The following is an 18,776-nucleotide window of genomic DNA, read 5'->3' on the forward strand; positions in this document are numbered from 1 at the left end:
GAAAGGGCACTTTGAGGTACTGAAGGACAGCAGGTACCTGTGGCACTGTACCCCATCACAGGTCAGTGCCTCTAGGAGATGAGGAGCAGTGGGTACCTGTAGCACTGTACCCCATCACAGGTCAGTGCCTCTAGGAGATGAGGAGCAGTGGGTACCTGTAGCACTGTACCCCATCACAGGTCAGTGCCTCTCGGAGATGAGGAGCAGTGGGTACCTGTGGCACTGTACCCCATCACAGGTTAGTGCATCTAGGAGATGAGGAGCAGTGGGTACCTGTGGCACTGTACCCCATCACAGGTCAGTGCCTCTAGGAGATGAGGAGCAGTGGGTACCTGTGGCACTGTACCCTATCACAGGTCAGTGCCTCTAGGAGATGAGGAGCAGTGGGTACCTGTGGCACTGTACCCCATCACAGGTTAGTGCATCTAGGAGATGAGGAGCAGTGGGTACCTGTGGCACTGTACCCCATCACAGGTCAGTGCCTCTAGGAGATGAGGAGCAGTGGGTACCTGTGGCACTGTACCCTATCACAGGTCAGTGCCTCTAGGAGATGAGGAGCAGTGGGTACCTGTAGCACTGTACCCCATCACAGGTCAGTGCAAGCCAGGAGATGAGGAGCAGTGGGTACCTGTGGCACTGTACCCCATCACAGGTCAGTGCCTCTAGGAGATGAGGTGCAGTGGGTACCTGCGGCACTGTACCCCATCACAGGTCAGTGCAACCCAGGAGATGAGGAGCAGTGGGTACCTGTGGCACTGTACCCCATCACAGGTCAGTGCCTCTAGGAGATGAGGAGCAGTGGGTACCTGCGGCACTGTACCCTATCACAGGTCAGTGCCTCTAGGAGATGAGGAGCAGTGGGTACCTGTGGCACTGTACCCCATCACAGGCCAGTGCAACCCAGGAGATGAGGAGCAGTGGGTACCTGTGGCACTGTACCCCATCACAGGTCAGTGCCTCTAGGAGATGAGGAGCAGTGGGTACCTGTGGCACTGTACCCCATCGCAGGTCAGTGCCTCTAGGAGATGAGGAGCAGTGGGTACCTGTGGCACTGTACCCCATCACAGGTCAGTGCAACCCAGGAGATGAGGAGCAGTGGGTACCTGTGGCACTGTACCCCATCACAGGTCAGTGCCTCTAGGAGATGAGGAGCAGTGGGTACCTGTGGCACTGTACCCCATCACAGGTCAGTGTCTCTAGGAGATGAGGAGCAGTGGATACTTGTGGCACTGTACCCCATCACAGGTCAGTGCAACCGAGGAGATGAGGAGCAGTGGCTACCTGTGGCATTGTACCCCATCACAGGTCAGTGCCTCTAGGAGATGAGGAGCAGTGGGTACCTGTGGCACTGTACCCCATCACAGGTCAGTGCCTCTCGGAGATGAGGAGTAGTGGGTACCTGCGGCACTGTACCCCATCACAGGTCAGTGCAACCCAGGAGATGAGGAGCAGTGGGTACCTGTGGCACTGTACCCCATCACAGGTCAGTGCCTCTCGGAGATGAGGAGTAGTGGTTACCTGTAGCACTGTACCCCATCACAGGTCAGTGCAACCCAGGAGATGAGGAGCAGTGGGTACCTGTAGCACTGTACCCCATCACAGGCCAGTGCAACCCAGGGGATGAGGAGCAGTGGGTACCTGTAGCACTGTACCCCATCACAGGTCAGTGCAACCCAGGAGATGAGGAGCAGTGGGTACCTGTGGCACTGTACCCCATCACAGGTCAGTGCAACCCAGGAGATGAGGAGCAGTGGGTACCTGTGGCCCTGTACCCCATCACAGGTCAGTGCCTCTAGGAGATGAGGAGCAGTGGGTACCTGTAGCACTGTACCCCATCACAGGTCAGTGCAACCCAGGAGATGAGGGGATAAATTTTGACCAAAGTAATACCAGTCTTATTTATATTTTGTTTACAAATTCACATTGTATATTTCTATTATATTGGAGTACAGTGCCTTCTTTGTCTTTTTTAGGGCTATTTTGTATGTAATGAATGTAGATACTAACTTTCAAGACCATATAGGTCACTTCAGCTCTATATTAACATTTTGTGACCCACTATATTATAATTACCCAACACATCCTCTATTTCTTTATACTTCATCTTTACACATAAACTGTATTTCTTTTGTCAGTTAGCTGTTAATTTGACATTACTAGATCTGTGACTTTGGTAAAATTGTCTTATACATTAACACTAACCCATACATTAACACTAACTCATAACACATTTATCATCTAATTTAAATCAACATTTTCATGATTCAGAGATGGATGTAAAATTGCCACTAACCTGACACTTATCTGTTGAATGTGCTTCCATTTAGATAACGTCGAGCTCACCAAACCATCCCGCAAACTCTTTCTTCTATCCCAGACTGAAACAACTTCCTCCGATCGCCAGAGTGACCCTGACAAAGCTGAAGGACAGCCAGTTAATTGGGATTTCTACAGCTCAGTCCAACCTCATTCCCATGGGCAATGAGATAGATGACTCTGTGTCAGGTGAGATGTAGAACACTCTTGATTATTTCCCACTAAAATCTACATTACAGTAGATTTACAATACGGTATTTTGCTTTTGTCTACATTATTCAATACTGGTTGAGTACATTTCACATTTCCATGTTTCCAGCAGGAATGCAAACCTAGAATGGGACTAATTGGAGAGCTCTTTCAAAGAGCTGGCACAGGCTCAATGGGCCGAATGGCCTCCTTCTGTGCTGTACCATTCTATGGTGTAGCTTTGGCTGATTAGATCAATCATTATAGTTTTAAATTTCAGGTCAAGCAGATATTTATCCAGCTCCTTTTTAAAAACTCCATAGGTACACTAATCCTTATCGTTTTAAATTCCAGTTTTAGCCAGATATTTATCCACTTCCCTTTTTTTAAGACCATAAGAAATAAGAGCAGGAATAGGCCACTTGGCCCCTCGAGCCTGCTCCACCATTCAATAAGATCATGGCTGATCTTGGGCTTAAAGCCACTTCCCTGCCCACTCCCCATAACCCTTCACTCCCTTATCTTGTAAAATATCTGTCTCTCTCCACCTTAAATGTATTTAATTACCCAGCCTCCACGGCTCTCTGGGGCCGAGAATTCCACAGATTTACAGGATTCATTACATACAAAATAGTCCTAATAAAGACAAAGAAGGCACTGTACTCCAATATAATAGATTTTAAAAGGAGTTAGTCAATATAAGAAAACTTGGAAGGAGGAAAGACCATCTAACCCATCAAGGACTGCTGTTTCTGCACTCCATGCTTGACTGTCTCAATTATGGGCTTTTTCTCCCCACTCTCGTAAATTAAACAGACTGATTAATATCTTAACTCTCAATTCCCTTTCCAAACAGGTACTGATTGATCAAATTATCTCTTTAAAAATGTCAATTGATGCAGAATTAATTAATTGCAATCTGTTGCACATACACTGTGTGCGGGAGGGAAATCTTCAACCCTCTAATCATATTCAAGGCTCACAATTTGTAATTGTCAAGTTCTCGCTCACTGTCTAAACTAAATAATATTTTTATTAAGATTTACATAGGATATAGAGCACAGAAACAGGCCATTCGGCCCAACCAGTCCATGCTGGCTTTTATACTCCCTTGTCCTTCCTCATTTAACTCTATCAACATAACCCTCTATTCCCTTCTCCCTCATATGCTTATTTAGCCTCCCCTTAAATGCATCTATACTATTCGCTTCAACCACTCCCTGTGGTAGCGAGTTCCACAGTCTCACCACTCTCTGGGTAAAGAAGTTTCTTCTGAATTCCCTATTGGATTTCTTGGTGACTATCTTATATTGATGGCCTCTAGTTTTGCTCTTCCCCACAAGTGGAAACATTCTCTATCAAAACCTTTCATAATTTGAAAGACCTCAATTAGGTCACCCCTCAGCCTTTTTTCAAGCGAAAAGAGACCCAGCCTGTTCATCCTTTCCTGATATGTATACCCTCGCATTTCTGGTATCATCCTTGTAAACCTTCTCTGCACCCTCTCCAGTGCCTCTATATACTTTTTATATGGAGGAACTGAAAGAAATCAGTATTTGTAGGGAAATGGTGTTCGGGAAATTGATGGGATTGAAGGCTGATAAATCCCCAGGGTCTGATAATCTACATCCTAGGGTACTTAAGGAAGTGGCCCTAGAAATAGTTGATGCTTTGCTGATCATCTTCCAGCATTCGACAGACTCTGGAACAGTACCCATAGATTGGAGGGTAGCTAATGTTACCCCACTATTCATAAAGGTGGTAGAGAGAAAACGGGGAATTACAGACCAGTAAGCCTGACATCGGTATTGGGGAAAATGCTAGAGTCCATTATAAAAGATGTAATAGCAGAGCACTTGGAAAACAGTGACAGGATCGGACAAAGTCAACATGGACTTACAAAAGGTAAATCATGCTTGACTAATCTACTGGAATTTTTTGAGGATGTAACTGGTAAAATAGATAAGGGAGAACCAGTGGATGTGGTGTATTTGGACTTTCAGAAGGCTTTTGATAAGGTCCCGCATAAGAGATTAGCGTGTAAAGTTAAGGCACATGGGATTGGGGGGCAAGGTATTGACTTGGATAGAGAACTGGTCGGCAGACAGAAAGCAAAGAGTTGGAATAAACGTGTCTTTTTCCAAGTGGCAAGCAGTGACTAGTGGGGTACCGCAGGGATCGGTCCTTGGGCCCCAGCTATTCACAATATATATTAATGATGTAGATAAGGGAACTAGATGTAATATCTCCAAATTTGCAGACAACACAAAGCTGGGTGGGCGTGTGTTCTGTGAGGAGGATGCCGAGAAACTCCAGGATAATTTGGACAGGTTGGGTGATTGGGCAAAAGCATGGCAGATGCAATATAATGTGGATAAATGCGAGGTTATCCACTTTGGTGGCAAAAACAGGAAGGCAGATTATTATCTGAATGGCAATAGATTGGGAGAAGGGGAAGTGCAACGAGACCTGGGTGTCCTTGTGCACCAGTCGCTGAAGGTAAGCATGCAGGTGCAGCAGGCGGTTAAGAAGGCAAATGGTATGTTGGCCTTCGTAGCGAGAGGGTCTGAGTACAGGAACAAGGATGTCTTGCTGCAGTTGAACAGGGCCTTGGTGAGACCACATCTTGAGTATTGTGTGCAGTTCTGGTCGCCTTATCTGAGGAAGGATGTTCTTGCCATGGAAGGAGTTCAGCGAAGATTCACCAGGCTGATACCTGGGATGGCAGGAATGACGTATGAGGAGAGATTGGGTCGATTGGGCTTGTACTCACTGGAGTTTAGAAGAATGTGAGGAGATCTCATTGAAACTTATAAAATTCTGACAGGACTGGACAGACTAGATGCAGGAAGGATGTTCCCGATGGTCGGGGAGTCCAGAACCAGGGGTCACAGTCTAAGGATAAGGGGTAGGCCATTTAGGACAGAAATGAGGAGGAATTTCTTCACCCAGAGAGTGGTGAACCTGTGGAATTCTCTACCACAGAAGGCAGTAGAGGCCAATACATTAAATATATTCAAGAAGGAGTTGGATATATTTCTTAAGGCTAAAGGGATCAAGGGGTATGGGGAGAAAGCAGGGACCGGGTACTGAATTTGGATGATCAGCCATGATCGCATTGAATGGCGGAGCAGGCTCGAGGGGCCGAATGGCCTACTCCTGCTCCTATCTTCTATGTTTCTACGTTTCTATAATATGGCGACCAGAACTGTACGCAGTACCCTAAGTGTGGTCTAACCAAGGTTCGATACAAGTTTAGCATAACTTCACTACTTTTCAATTCTATCCCTCTAGAAATAAACCCTAGTGCCTAAGAAAGACAACAAGATAAATTAAGCAATTATTATACACGATAACCCCAATTTTAACTCTGGGCATGAATTGGACAAATGGTGGGTTGGTGGGGGGGTGGTGAGTAGGCGCGGCAAGCGCCAAACTCCCCTGGCCCCAGCAGCATGAGGCTAGGGAACTTTTAACTCTCGGGCCTCATTTGAAGGCCCCCAGTAAGTTGCCCGGATGTTGACGGGAATGCAATTTCGAGCGATGGGAGATTGCCGCTGGGACCTGAGGAGCGGACGCTGGCATTCAGTGAGGTCATGGGGAGAGGGTTTCAGGAAGATCTTGTGATCGGGAAGGAGAGTAGTTTGGTGGGGGGAGGGGGGTTGGCGGGTGGTGAAGCCCAGGGCAAGCAAGACCTAAACTTTCCTTGTAAGACCTGTATGAGCACGCCTGCTCCTCCTGGCCCCAAAAGAAAAGTTAAAAAAAATGTTTGCTATTGGGGCTCTTCTGGCGCCTCTGCCCTCTAGCTTAACCTGGTGGGAAAGCCACAATGCCTTTCCCGCTCAGGCCACCAGTTAAAATTGCAATCGGGTCTGAAGACGTCATCAGATCCCAGTCTGCATATTTAAAGAAGGACCCTACTGGTTTCAGTAGGGCATCGTTGCCTTCTGATCAGAAGGTCAGACTGAAATAGAAGTCAGTGGGAACAGAGCGATACATCAACAGACAGGTCTTCGGGCCGATTGGAATTGCCCATCTGCTCAGGTAAAATTGAAATCGCCCCATAAGTTTCCGTTTTAAAAGCTGATGGATTGTTGGAGGAAGAGAGGACAAGGACCTACAGGGAATGAAACCTGCTGTCCTTACCCAGTTTGGCCTATATGTGACTCCAGTCCCACACCAACGTGGTTGAATGTTAACTGCCCTCAGAAGTGGCCTAGCAAGCCGCTCAGTTGGCCCACCGCCACCTTCACTGGCCAACTAGAAATAGGCAATAAAAGCCTGTCTTGCTAGCAACGCCAGTATCTCAAGAATGAGTAGAAAGAAACATGAAGAGGCAGGCTGTTCGCTTCGACTATGTATTGTAAGCGGTTTTTGATCCTAGCCCAATTGCTAGACGGACGGTTCGAATCGCCCCCGCCTTATGAAAGTTCTATACCCGGGAATTATTATTCAGAGTGTAAATGAAATAAGTCACGGACAGGAATGCTTCGGTGAAAAATCAAACTTATATTTATTTGGTCTAACATACACTGGCTAAAACATGCACTACTAAACAAAATCACTATCTCTGTGGAAAATAAAATCCAGGTTACAAACAACATACATACAGTACAAAACCGGGGACTATAACAAGCAGTAATTCCCTTGTTGCTATGGTGGACTCTAATTCCACCCCTATCAACAAATTACCCAGTCGCATAAACCCCTTTGCCTGGCTGAACCAAACGAAGCTCCCACCCTTGGAATTAGCCCAAAAGCTCCTCTTCTGAGAGACTATGCTTACCCCCACTCGCGGTCGGTTTCGATCGCTCTGCTCGTTAGCTTCTCTGGTACTTCTTGTTAGTTCGATTTTGTCGGAGCAGGGAGCGAGAGAGAGAGGGAATGGTGGAAAAGAATCTATCTTTATAGTAGTCTGCCTGCCCCTTTTCCCATTAATCTTTAAAATCCATTTGCTTCTGAGCACTCCGGTGCTTAATCAGTGATGAGTCATCATCTGACCCATGCGTATTCCGTAATTGGATTAATGGCCCTAAGTCTGGGACATATCTTTGGTCTTTGTGTTGGGAAAAACTGGCTCCCCTTCAGCTGGCTGAGGCCAGTGGGTCCATTGTTCTGCTTCTCTTCTGAGATGGAAGTGAGAAGTGCTTTGCATATTAGAGTGGCTTTTCTAATCAAGTTCAATGGCCCCCTTCCTTTTTCCAGATCTGTCGGGTGAACTCATACATACTGGATGACGGACAGTCCTTTTGTCACAGCCAACTGCCATGCATTCTCTGGAGTTTTAACAAACCAGTCTTTCACGTATCTGCAAAGGGCGATCCCATAACAGGGAAAATACCCTCAGAAAAATCCCATAAAGTCCACAAAATATTCCCGACTGAGTCCATTCTTCAGAGACTTTGCGATCTCTTCAGTATAGGTTAGCTCCTTCACACAGCCAGACTCAACACCGGCTCCAAACTAATTGCACAATGACATGAATACTTGCTGTTAGCAACAGAAATATGCAAAAGATTGACAAAGTAAAAGTGGTTGCTTTTTGTTTGAAGAGGTCACAAATGAAACTTTCATGCTTGAAGCAGCAGCTTGTAACTTCAGCCGGAGGCAAGTTAAGGCTTGGTGCTGTGTGCGACTGCAGAAGGAAGATAATAAAGCAGTAAAGAAAAATCTTGCATTTATATGCCACCTTATCATGTCTCAGAAATGTCCCGTAGCACTTCGCATACAATGCATTACTTTAAATGCTCAAGAGGGCAGAATTAGAGGAGCGCAGATATCTCGGGGTTCTGGGGATGGAGGTGATTACAAAGATAGGGAGGGGCGAGGCCAGGGCTGATGGGTGAACAGGATTTGGTGCGAGTTAGGACATGGGCAACCGAGTTTTGGATGACCTCACGTGTATGTAGGGTGGAATATGGGAGGCCAGCCAGGAGTGCGTTGGAATAGTCAAGTCTAGAGGTAACAAAGGCATGGATGAGGGTTTCGGCAGCAGATGAGCTGAGGCAAGGGCGGAAACGGGCGATGTTACAGAGGTGGAAATAGGCGGTTTTAGTTATGCCATGGATATTTGGTCAGAAGCTCATTTCAGGGTCAAATATAACATCAAGGTTGCGAACAGATGTTAGGGAGAGGGATGGAGTCAGTGGCTAGGGAACAGAGTTTGTGGCAGGGACCAAAAACAATGGCTTCGGTCTTCCCAATATATAATTGGAGAAAATTTCTGCTCATCCAGAACTGGATGTCGGACAAGCAGTCTGACAAAACTGTGGATGGGTGGAGAGAATTGGTGGTGAGGTAGAGCTGGGTGTCATCAGTGTACATGTGGAAACTGACGCTGTGTTTTTGGATGATGTCGCCAAGGGGCAACATGTAGAGGAGAAATAGGAGGGGGCCAAGGATAGATCCTTGGGGGACACCAGAGGTGATGATGCGGGAGTGGGAAGAAAAGCTGTTGCAGGTGATTCTCTGGCTATGATTAGATAGATAAGAATGGAACCAGGCAAGTGCAGTCCCACCCAGCTGGACAGTGGTGGAGATGCATTAAGATTTATCATGACAGAATTATAACTCAAGAGGGTATGTTAGCACCCTTTCCAGTGCGTATTTTTTTTGTTCCTCCTAGGCCTTGTGGTCCAGATGGTAGAATAGGTGGCTTACTCCCAGACCATTGATAACTGCACTTTCACAGCTGCTGGGAAGTAAACAACAGTCCTGATAAAGTTTCCCTGCCCCCAACTAAACGTAAACCAACCTGACTAAATAAAACTCCTACATTACATAAATAAAGGTACAAGAAAAATATAGATTAACTTGAGTGCATAGTCTCGGCTGACATTCCAGCGCCGACGGGAGTGCTGCATTGTCAGAGGTGCTGGTCTTAAGGATGAGACGTTAACCCAAGGCTCCATCTCCTTTTATCCAATTGTTCAGGTGGACGTTAAAGATCCTATGGTATGGCATTCATAAAAGATCAGTGGGTTCTCCTGGTGGCCTGGCCAACATTGCTACCCCAGCCAACATCGCCAAAAGCAGATTAACTTGACATTTATCTCTTGTCCATGGCTTTGGGCTGTGTGCAAAATGGCTGCCACGTTTGCCTACACAACACTTCAAAGCAATTCATAATTCTCGACAATTTTTGACAAGGAGTAACATAAGAAATAGGAGCAGGAGTAGGCCATTTGGCCCCTCGAGCCTGCTCCACCATTCAGTAAGATCATGGCTCATCTTCTACCTCAACTCTACCTTCCTGCACTATCCCCATGTCCCTTGATTCCCTTAATATCCAAAAATCTATCAATCTCTGTCTTGAACATACTCAACGACTGAGCCTCCACAGCCCTCGGGTAGAGAATTCCAAAGATTCACCACCCTCTGAGTGAAGAAATTTCTCCTCATCTCAGTCCTAAATGGCCGACCCCTTATTTTGAGACTGTGACCCCTGGTTCTAGACTCCCCAGTCAGGGGAAACATCCTCCCTGCATCTACCCTGTCAAGCCCTGTAAGAATTTTGTATGTTTCAATGAGATCACCTCTCATTCTTCTAAACTCTAGAGAATATAGGCCTAGTCTACTCAATCTCTCCTCATAGGACAATCCCCCCATCCCACGAATCAGCCTGGTGAACCTTCGTTGCACTCCCTCTATGGCAAGTATATCCTTCCTTAGGTAAGGAGACCAAAACTATACCCAATACTCCAGATGGGGTCTCACCAGGGCCCTATATCATTGCAGTAAGACGTCTTTACTCTTATACTCAAATCCTCTTGTAATAAAGGCCAACATACCATTTGCTTTCCTAATTGCTTGCTGTACCTGCATGTTAACTTTCAGTGATTCATGTACAAGGACACCCAGGTCCCTCTGAACAACATTTCCCACTCTCTCACCATTTAAAAAATACTCTGCTTTTCTATTTTTCCTACCAAAGTGGATAACTTCCCATTTCTCAACATTATATTCCATTTGCCATGTTCTTGCCGGCTCACTTAGCCTGTCTATATCCCCTTGAAGCCTCTTTACATCCTCCTCACAACTTACATTCCCAACTATCTTTGTATCATCAGCAAACTTGGATATATTACATTTATACTGAAATCCAAATGATTTGGATGAGGGGACTAAGAGTAAAGACGTCTTACTGCAATGATATAGGGCCCTGGTGAGACCCCATCTGGAGTATTGGGTATAGTTTTGGTCTCCTTACCTAAGGAAGGATATACTTGCCATAGAGGGAGTGCAACGAAGGTTCACCAGACTGAGAATAGCTGAAGCTAACTGATCCTTGCGGTACCCCACTAATTACAGCCTGCCAACCCGAAAATGACCTGTTTATTTCTACTCTCTGTTTTCTCTCTGTTAACCAGTCCTCAATCCATGCTAGTATATTACCTTCAATCCCATGAGCCCTAATTTTGTTTAATAACCTCATGTGGCACCTTATCGAATGCCTTCTGAAAATCCAAATACACCACATCCACTGATTCCCCCTTATCTATTCTGCTAGTTAAAACTCAATCTCTAACAGATTTGTCAAACATGATTCCCCTTTCAAAAATCCATGTTGACTCTGCCCAATCCTATTATTATTTTCAAAGTGCCCTGTTACCACGTCCTTAATAATAGATTCTAGCATTTTCCCTACTACTGATGTCAGGCTAACTGGTCTGTAGTTCCCCGTTTTCTCTCTCCCTCCTTTCTTAAATAGTGGGGTTACATTTGCTACCTTCCAATCCGTGGGAACCGTTCTAGAATCTATGGAATTTTGAAAGATGACAACCAATGCATCCACTATCTCTATAGTCACCTCTTTTAAAACCCTATGATGTAGGCCATCAGGTCCAGGGGATTTATTGGCTTTCAGTCCCATTCATTTCTCCAGTTTTTTTACTAATACTAATTTCTTTCAGTTCCTCATTCTCGCTAGACCCTTGGTTCTCCACTATTTCCAGGAAGTTTTTTGCATCTTCTTCCGTGAAGACAGACACAAAGTATTTGTTTAATTTCTCTGCCATTTCCTTATTCCCCATTATAATTTCTCCTGTATCAGCCACTAAGGGACCCACATTTACTTTTGCTAATCTTTTCCTTTTGACATACCTATAGAAGCTTTTACAATCTGTTTTTATGTTTCTCGCTCATTTACTCTCATTCTATTTTCCCTTTCTTTATCAATTTCTTGGTTCCCCTTTGCTGAATTCTAAAATCCACCCAATCCTCAGGCTTACTACTCTTTTTGGCAACATTATGAGCCTCTTCCTTTGATCTAATATTATCTTTAACTTCTCTTGTTAGCCACGGTTGGACCATTTTTCCTGTGGGGTTGTTGTGCCTTAAAGGAATGTATATTTGTTGTAAATTATGTATTAATTCTTTAAATGCTAGCCATTGCTTGTCTACTGTCATACCTTTTTAATGTAGTTTCCCAATATATCTTAGCCAACTTACCCCTCATACCTATGTAGTTTGCTTTGTTTAGATTTAAGACCCTAGTTTTGGATTTACTAAATCACTTTCAAACTCAATATAAAATTCTATCACATTATGGTCACTCTTCCCTAAAGGCCCCTTTACTACAAGGTTATTAATGAACCCTTTCTCATTGCACAATACTAGATCTAAAATAGCCTGTTCCCTAGTTGGTTCCTCAACATACTGATCTAGAAAACTATCTTGTATACATTCCATGAATTCGTCCTCCACACTATTACTGCAAATTTGGTTTGCCCAGTCTATGTATAGATTAAACTCCCCCATAATTACTGTATTACCCTTGTTACATGCACCTCTAATTTCCTGATTTATACTCTGCCCTACATTACAATTACTGTTTGGGGGCCTATAAACAACTCCCACCAATGTTTTCTGTTTCTTAGCTCCACCCAAACTGATTCTACTTATTGATTTTTGGAGCTAAGATCCTTTCTCTCTGCTGTCTTTATCCCACCTTTATTATCAGGGCTACCCCTCCTCCTTATCCATTTTGCCTATCTCTTCTAAAAGTTAAGTATCCTGGAATATTTAGTTCCCAATCTTGGCCACTTTGCAACCACGTCTTCCTAATGGCTGTTAGATCAAACCTATTCATTTCTATCTGCGCTATTAATTCATCTATTTTGTTGCAAATGCTTTGCACATTCAGATATAGTACCTTTAGGTTTGACTGATTTCTATTTTCCCCTGATGTCACCTTAGTCACTGATGCCTTATTACCTTTGTTACTCTCTCTGTCCCTTCCTGACCCACTCTGCTTATTTTTACCCAAAATTCTATTCTGCTCTAGAGCCTTGACATTTCCCTTGCTGCTTTTAAATTTACTCGTTCCTGAATCCTCCCACCCTCCCTTTCATTAGTTTAAAGCCCTCTCTACTGCCCTAGTCATTTGATTCTCCAGGGCACTGGGGTCCCAGCCTAGTTTAAGTGGAACCTGTCCCAATGGAACAGCTCCCTCTTTCCCCAGTACTGGTGCCAGTGCCCCATGAACTGAAACCCCTTCCTCCCATACCACTCTTTCAGCCACGCATTTAAACCTCTAATCTGTTTGTCCCTATGCCAATTTGCGCGTGACTCAGTTAACAAACAATCCAGAGATTATTACCTTTTGAGGTTCTGCTTTTTAATTTGAATATTAGCTCCTCAAACTCCCTCAGCCGAACCTCATTCCTAGTTCTACATATGTCGTTCGTTCCTACGTGGACCAAGACAACTGGATCCTCCCCCTCCCACTTGAAGTTCTCCTGCAGCTGTGAGGAGATATCCTTATCCCTGGCACCGGGCAGGCAGCACAGCCTTCGGTACTCCCTGTCATGGCTGCAGAGAACAGTCTTTGTAGTTTTATCAATTCATTGACCAATAATTATGATTTTAAAAACAAAACTGGTTGCATTTTACTTCAAAATGTGCCTTGAGATTTATTTTCCCTCGGTGTGGCTCGGTGTCAAATTTTTTGTCTCCAGGGTGGCCAAGGCTGGGAACTCAACATCCAGGGGTATTCAACATTCAGGAAAGATAGGCAAAAAGGAAAAGGAGGTGGCGTAGCATTGCTGGTTAAAGAGGGGATTAACACAATTGAAAGGCAGGATATGAGCTCTGATGATGTGGAATCTGTATGGGTAGAACTGAGAAATACCATGGGGCAGAAAACATTAGTGGGAGTGGTATATAGACCTCCAAACAGTAATGTGGAGGACGGGGATAGCATTAAATGGGAAATTAGCGAAGCGTGCAATAAGGGCACAGCAGTTATCATGGGTGACTTTAATCTACCTATAGATTGGGCTAACCAAATTAGTAACGATACTGTGGAGGAGGAATTCCTGGAGTGTATACGGGATGGTTTCCTGGACCAATATGTCGAGGAACCAACAAGAGATCAGGCCATCTTAGACTGGGTATTATGTAATGAGAAAGGATTAATTAGCAATCTTGTTGTGCGAGGCCCCTTGGGTCAGAGCGATTATAATATGATAGAATTCTTCATTAAGATGGAGAGTGAAATAGTTGACTCAGAGACTAGGGTCCTGAATTTAAATAAAGAAGACTACGATGGTATGAGGTGCGAGTTGGGTAGGATTGATTGGGGAATATCACTCAAAGGGTTGATGGTGGATGGGCAATGGCAAACATTTAGAGATCGCATGGATGAACTACAGAATTTGTTTATCCCAATTTGGCATAAAAATAAAACAAAAAAGGTGACTCAACCGTGGCTAACAAAGGAAATTAGGGATAGCATAAGATCCAAGGAGAGGACATATAAATTGGCAAGAAAAAGCAATAAGCCTGAGGACTGGGAGCAGTTTAGGATTCAACAAAGGAGGACAAAGGGATTAATTAAGAGGGGGAAAATAGAGTATGAGAGTAAGCTTTCAGGGAACATAAAAACTGACTGTAAAAGCTTTTATAGATATGTGAAGAGACAAAGATTGGTGAAGTCAAGCGTAGGTCCCTTACAGTCAGAATCAGGGGAATTTATAATGGAGAACAAAGAAATGGCGGACCAATTAAATACATACTTTGGTTCTGTCTTCACAAAGGAGGACACAAATAACCTCCCAAAGATGTCGGGGAACATAGGGTCTAATGAAAGGGAGGAACTGATAGAAATCAGTATTTGTAGGGAAATGGTGTTAGGGAAATTGATGGGATTGAGGGCCGATAAATCCCCAGGGCCTGATAATCTACATCCTAGGGTACTTAAGGAAGTGGCCCTGGAAATAGTAGATGCATTGCTGGTCATCTTCCAAAATTCGACAGACTCTGGAACAGTACCCATGGATTGGAGGGTAGCTAATGTTACCCCACTATTCAAAAAAGGTGGTAGAGAGAAAACGGGGAATTACAGACCGGTAAGCCTGACATCGGTAGTGGGGAAAATGCTAGAGTCGATTATAAAGGATGTAATAGCAGAGCACTTGGAAAAAAGTGACCGGATCGGACAAAGTCAACATGGATTTACAAAAGGTAAATCATGCTTGAGTAATCCACTGGAATTTTTTGAGGATGTAACTGGTAAAATAGATAAGGGAGAACCAGTGGATGTGGTGTATTTGGATTTTCAAAAGGCTTTCGATAAGGTCCCGCATAAGAGATTAGCGTGTACAATTAAGGCACATGGGATTGGGGGCAAGGTATTGACTTGGATAGAGAACTGGTTGGCAGACAGAAAGCAAAGAGTTGGAATAAACGGCTCTTTTTCCGACTGGCAGGCAGTGACTAGTGGGGTACCGCAGGGATCGGTCCTTGAACCCCAGCTATTCACAATATATATTAATGATCTGGATGAGGGAACTAGATGTAATATCTCCAAGTTTGCAGACGACACAAAGCTGGGTGGGCATGTGTGCTGTGAGGAGGATGCCGAGAAACTCCAGTATGATTTGGACAGGTTGGGTGATTGGGCAAATGCATGGCAGATGCAACATAACGTGGATAAATGCGAGGTTATCCACTTTGGTGTCAAAAACAGGAAGGCAGATTTTTATCTGAATGGCAATAGATTGGGAGAAGGGGAAGTGCAACGAGACCTGGGTGTCCTTGTGCACTAGTCGCTGAAAGTAAGCATGCAGGTGCAGCAGGCGGTTAAGAAGTCAAATGGTATGTTGGCCTTCGTAGCGAGAGGGTTTGAGTACAGGAACAAGGATGTCTTGCTGCAGTTGTACAGGGCCTTGGTGAGACCACATCTTGAGTATTGTGTGCAGTTTTGGTCGCCTTATCTGAGGAAGGATGTTCTTGCCATGGAAGGGGTGCAGCGAAGATTCACCAGGCTGATACCTGGGATGGCAGGAATGACGTATGAGGAGAGATTGGGTCGATTGGGCTTATACCCGCTGGAGTTTAGAAGAATGAGAGGGGATCTCATCGAAACTTATAAAATTCTAACAGGACTAGACAGACTAGATGCTGGAAGGATGTTCCCGATGGTCGGGGAGTCCAGAACCAGGGGTCACAGTCTAAGGATAAGGGGTAAACCATTTAGGACAGAGATGAGGAGGAATTTCTTCACCCAGAGAGTGGTGAACCTGTGGAATTCTCTACCACAGAAGGCAGTAGAGGCCAATTCATTAAATATATTCAAGAAGGAGTTAGATATATTTCTTAAGTCTAAAGGGATCAAGGGATATGGAGAGAAGGCAGGGACAGGGTACTGAATTTGGATGATCAGCCATGATCTCATTGAATGGCGGAGCAGGCTTGAGGGGCCGAATGGCCTACTCCTGCTCCTATCTTCTATATTTCTATGTTTCTATAATACTCCTGTACAGCGCCTTACTACGTTAAAGGCACTATATAAATACATGTTGTTGTTGTTGTTGTTTGCAACAAAATATTTTGTAGACTGAATAATTGCAACTGATTGATCTGTTCATTACAGAGACCCCCCTGGACTGTGAGATTTCCACGTGGTCACCCTGGGGCCTGTGCATGGGGAAATGCACAGATATGGGTATTAAGCGCCGCACTCGCTACATCCGACTGAATCCAGCCAACAGCGGTAATCCATGCCCAGAGCTAGAGGAGGAGGAGCCATGCGTGCTGCACAACTGTGTCTAACAGGGACACCCAGTGGCGATAGACCATAGTGACATGCTTTGTTGGATTTGAAGGGCTGAATCTTACCAAATATGGATCCCCAGGCAATACAAATAAATTCGACCAATTGTTAGTGATTCAGGGTTTTAAATGACAGCTGGGTTGACCATCATTCCATGTAAATGCTAATACTTTTTCTGTCAGTTTGATGTCTACTAAATGAAGACTTAAGCTTCCCTCTGCCTCGTTTATCATCAATATCTTAGTGTACAGCAATTAGTGTAAAACCATACTCCTGGATACACAGCAGTAAAGTAATCTCTTGAGCAAACTCTTAGATTAGACTGCAGCTTGGAGATCACTCCCAGCGTCTTGCATTATTTATACCGTGAACCATTTCAATTTAACATGAGCGGGTTATTCTCTTTTTGGTGCTAGTGTGGATGGTTCTTGATCCGTGATGGTATGTGTGTAAGAAGATTAACGGCGGTTAGCAATGTACATTTTATAATCTGCATTTAATTACCTGGCAATGCTATGTACGGTAGCTAATTAATAGCTTTAAGAAAATAATGAAGGGAATTGATTTGAAACTGGTGGTGCTAATTTGTATTTTGCATGTGTGTTCTTATTTAAAAGCTTCCTTGTTCCACAAATTTACCGGGCGAGTGAGTGGGTTTTAACAGATCACAATCACTGTTCTCAAGGGAGACAATATACTATTTGAAGACCCTTGTACACTAATGTATATCAGTTTCTATTGCAGTGTCATGATTAGTCTTTCCGAGAAATTACATTAGCCACATACACAACTACCCCCTGAGAAAGAGGGTGCATTTTGACACTGACTTACTGAAATGGCATCATGGTTTTACCCAGTCTGTCTTTCAAGGTAGAAGTGCAAAAATTTTTTTTTAATTTCAATATCATGCTTGAATTAGGGGAACTGTTTCAACTCAGTCTGATTTTTCCTCTTTGAATGTTGTCTTTATTGCTGGGCATACATATTTGAATATGATGTCTGGCAAATCTTGTTTTCTTTTGTTTGGCTAGATACTTTCTTGTGAAGACGCTGCCCCTTTAAATGTCGCCAACATGATTCATTTGTGCCCTTTCACTAAATTAACCCAAGTTAAAAGATTCAATTTAAAATCATGAAATGGACTTGAAATTGACAGGGTGGCTACTCAACTGCTTCAGCTTTGAAACCGTTTCAGAGAGAAAGTTAACCAGATGCTAAAATCGGCAGCATAAAATGCCAACCAGCTCCACCTTTGTAAAATGTGTATACTAGGATAAATAGAAATGGATCCTTGAAGTATGAACAGCTGAAATATGTCTGCAGTGCGTCATTAGGCCACGCAAACCAATGGAAGCTCTGATCCACCAGCCATTTTCTGGGATTCACCAATTAACAAACCACAATCATCTCCTATGTCAGGGGGAATCCAATAAAGGTTCAAAAATATACAGATTTCAGTGATTAACATGCTGATGTGACACGTTGTGTGGTGCTATGGAAAGGATAGGATATGAGGTAATGCCTTACGAAAATGTATTGTTATGAGCTATTAATTTCTGCTCGATCTCTTTGTGGGGAAGCACCAAGTGAAGGCCAGGCAACTCCTCATTAAAAGGTAAAGAAAATCTGAATTTACACAGTACTAGCGACCAATCAGTGAATGGAATAGGTAAAGGCATGGGGCCCCAATCTCTGGGATTCTGAGTTTTAAAAAAAAACCATATTCTCGACAGGTTGATGTCACTGCCGAGGTTGGCATTTATTGCCCATCCTAGATGTCCTGAGTTTGATACAAATGACTGGCCTGCTAGGCCAGTATCGGAGAGCAATTAAGAGTCGACCATGTTGGTGTAGGACTTTTCTAAATGACATTCGTGAACCAGTTGGGTTGCTATGACAATTTTTTCCCCTATTTCCAGACTTTTTTAATTGAATTCAACTTCTCAAACTGCCATGGTAGGATTTGATCTCATGTTCCGATCTAGGATTATGGATTATGAGTCCAGTAACATAACCACAACACTACCGTATCCCTAATGATGCATGGTGCTAAAAAACTAGAGAGAACTGGAGGGGGAAAAACAGGTATATTCATTAATCTTACACTTAAAAAAAAAAGCCCCTCAGATTCATTAGAAATCACACCATAGTGAAGTATAACGGGATTTATTTAAGTCATTGAGAAAAGATCTTGCCATTTACTGCTGACTGCTAT

The 18,776-nt window shown here is 44.0% G+C and overlaps 1 protein-coding gene across 3 annotated transcripts in view; it reads left to right on the top strand.

Moving 5' to 3' along the window:
• spon2b (spondin 2b, extracellular matrix protein) overlaps positions 1–18,013 on the top strand; it is a 33,787-nt gene extending 15,774 nt beyond the window's left edge. For all 3 annotated transcript variants that reach the window (XM_085975477.1, XM_085975475.1, XM_085975476.1), the window contains exons 5-6: positions 2,328–2,505; positions 16,382–18,013. In XM_085975477.1, coding sequence (XP_085831603.1) covers positions 2,328–2,505; positions 16,382–16,560 — 357 coding nt within the window. In that variant the 3' untranslated portion in view covers positions 16,561–18,013. The remainder of the gene's footprint in view (positions 1–2,327; positions 2,506–16,381) is intronic.
• Positions 18,014–18,776: the final 763 nt, after the last annotated feature.

This window comes from Somniosus microcephalus, chromosome 2 (genome assembly GCF_052327205.1).
Source record: "Somniosus microcephalus isolate GS21.2 chromosome 2, FLI_Smic_1.0, whole genome shotgun sequence".
Classification (NCBI taxonomy): domain Eukaryota; kingdom Metazoa; phylum Chordata; class Chondrichthyes; order Squaliformes; family Somniosidae; genus Somniosus; species Somniosus microcephalus.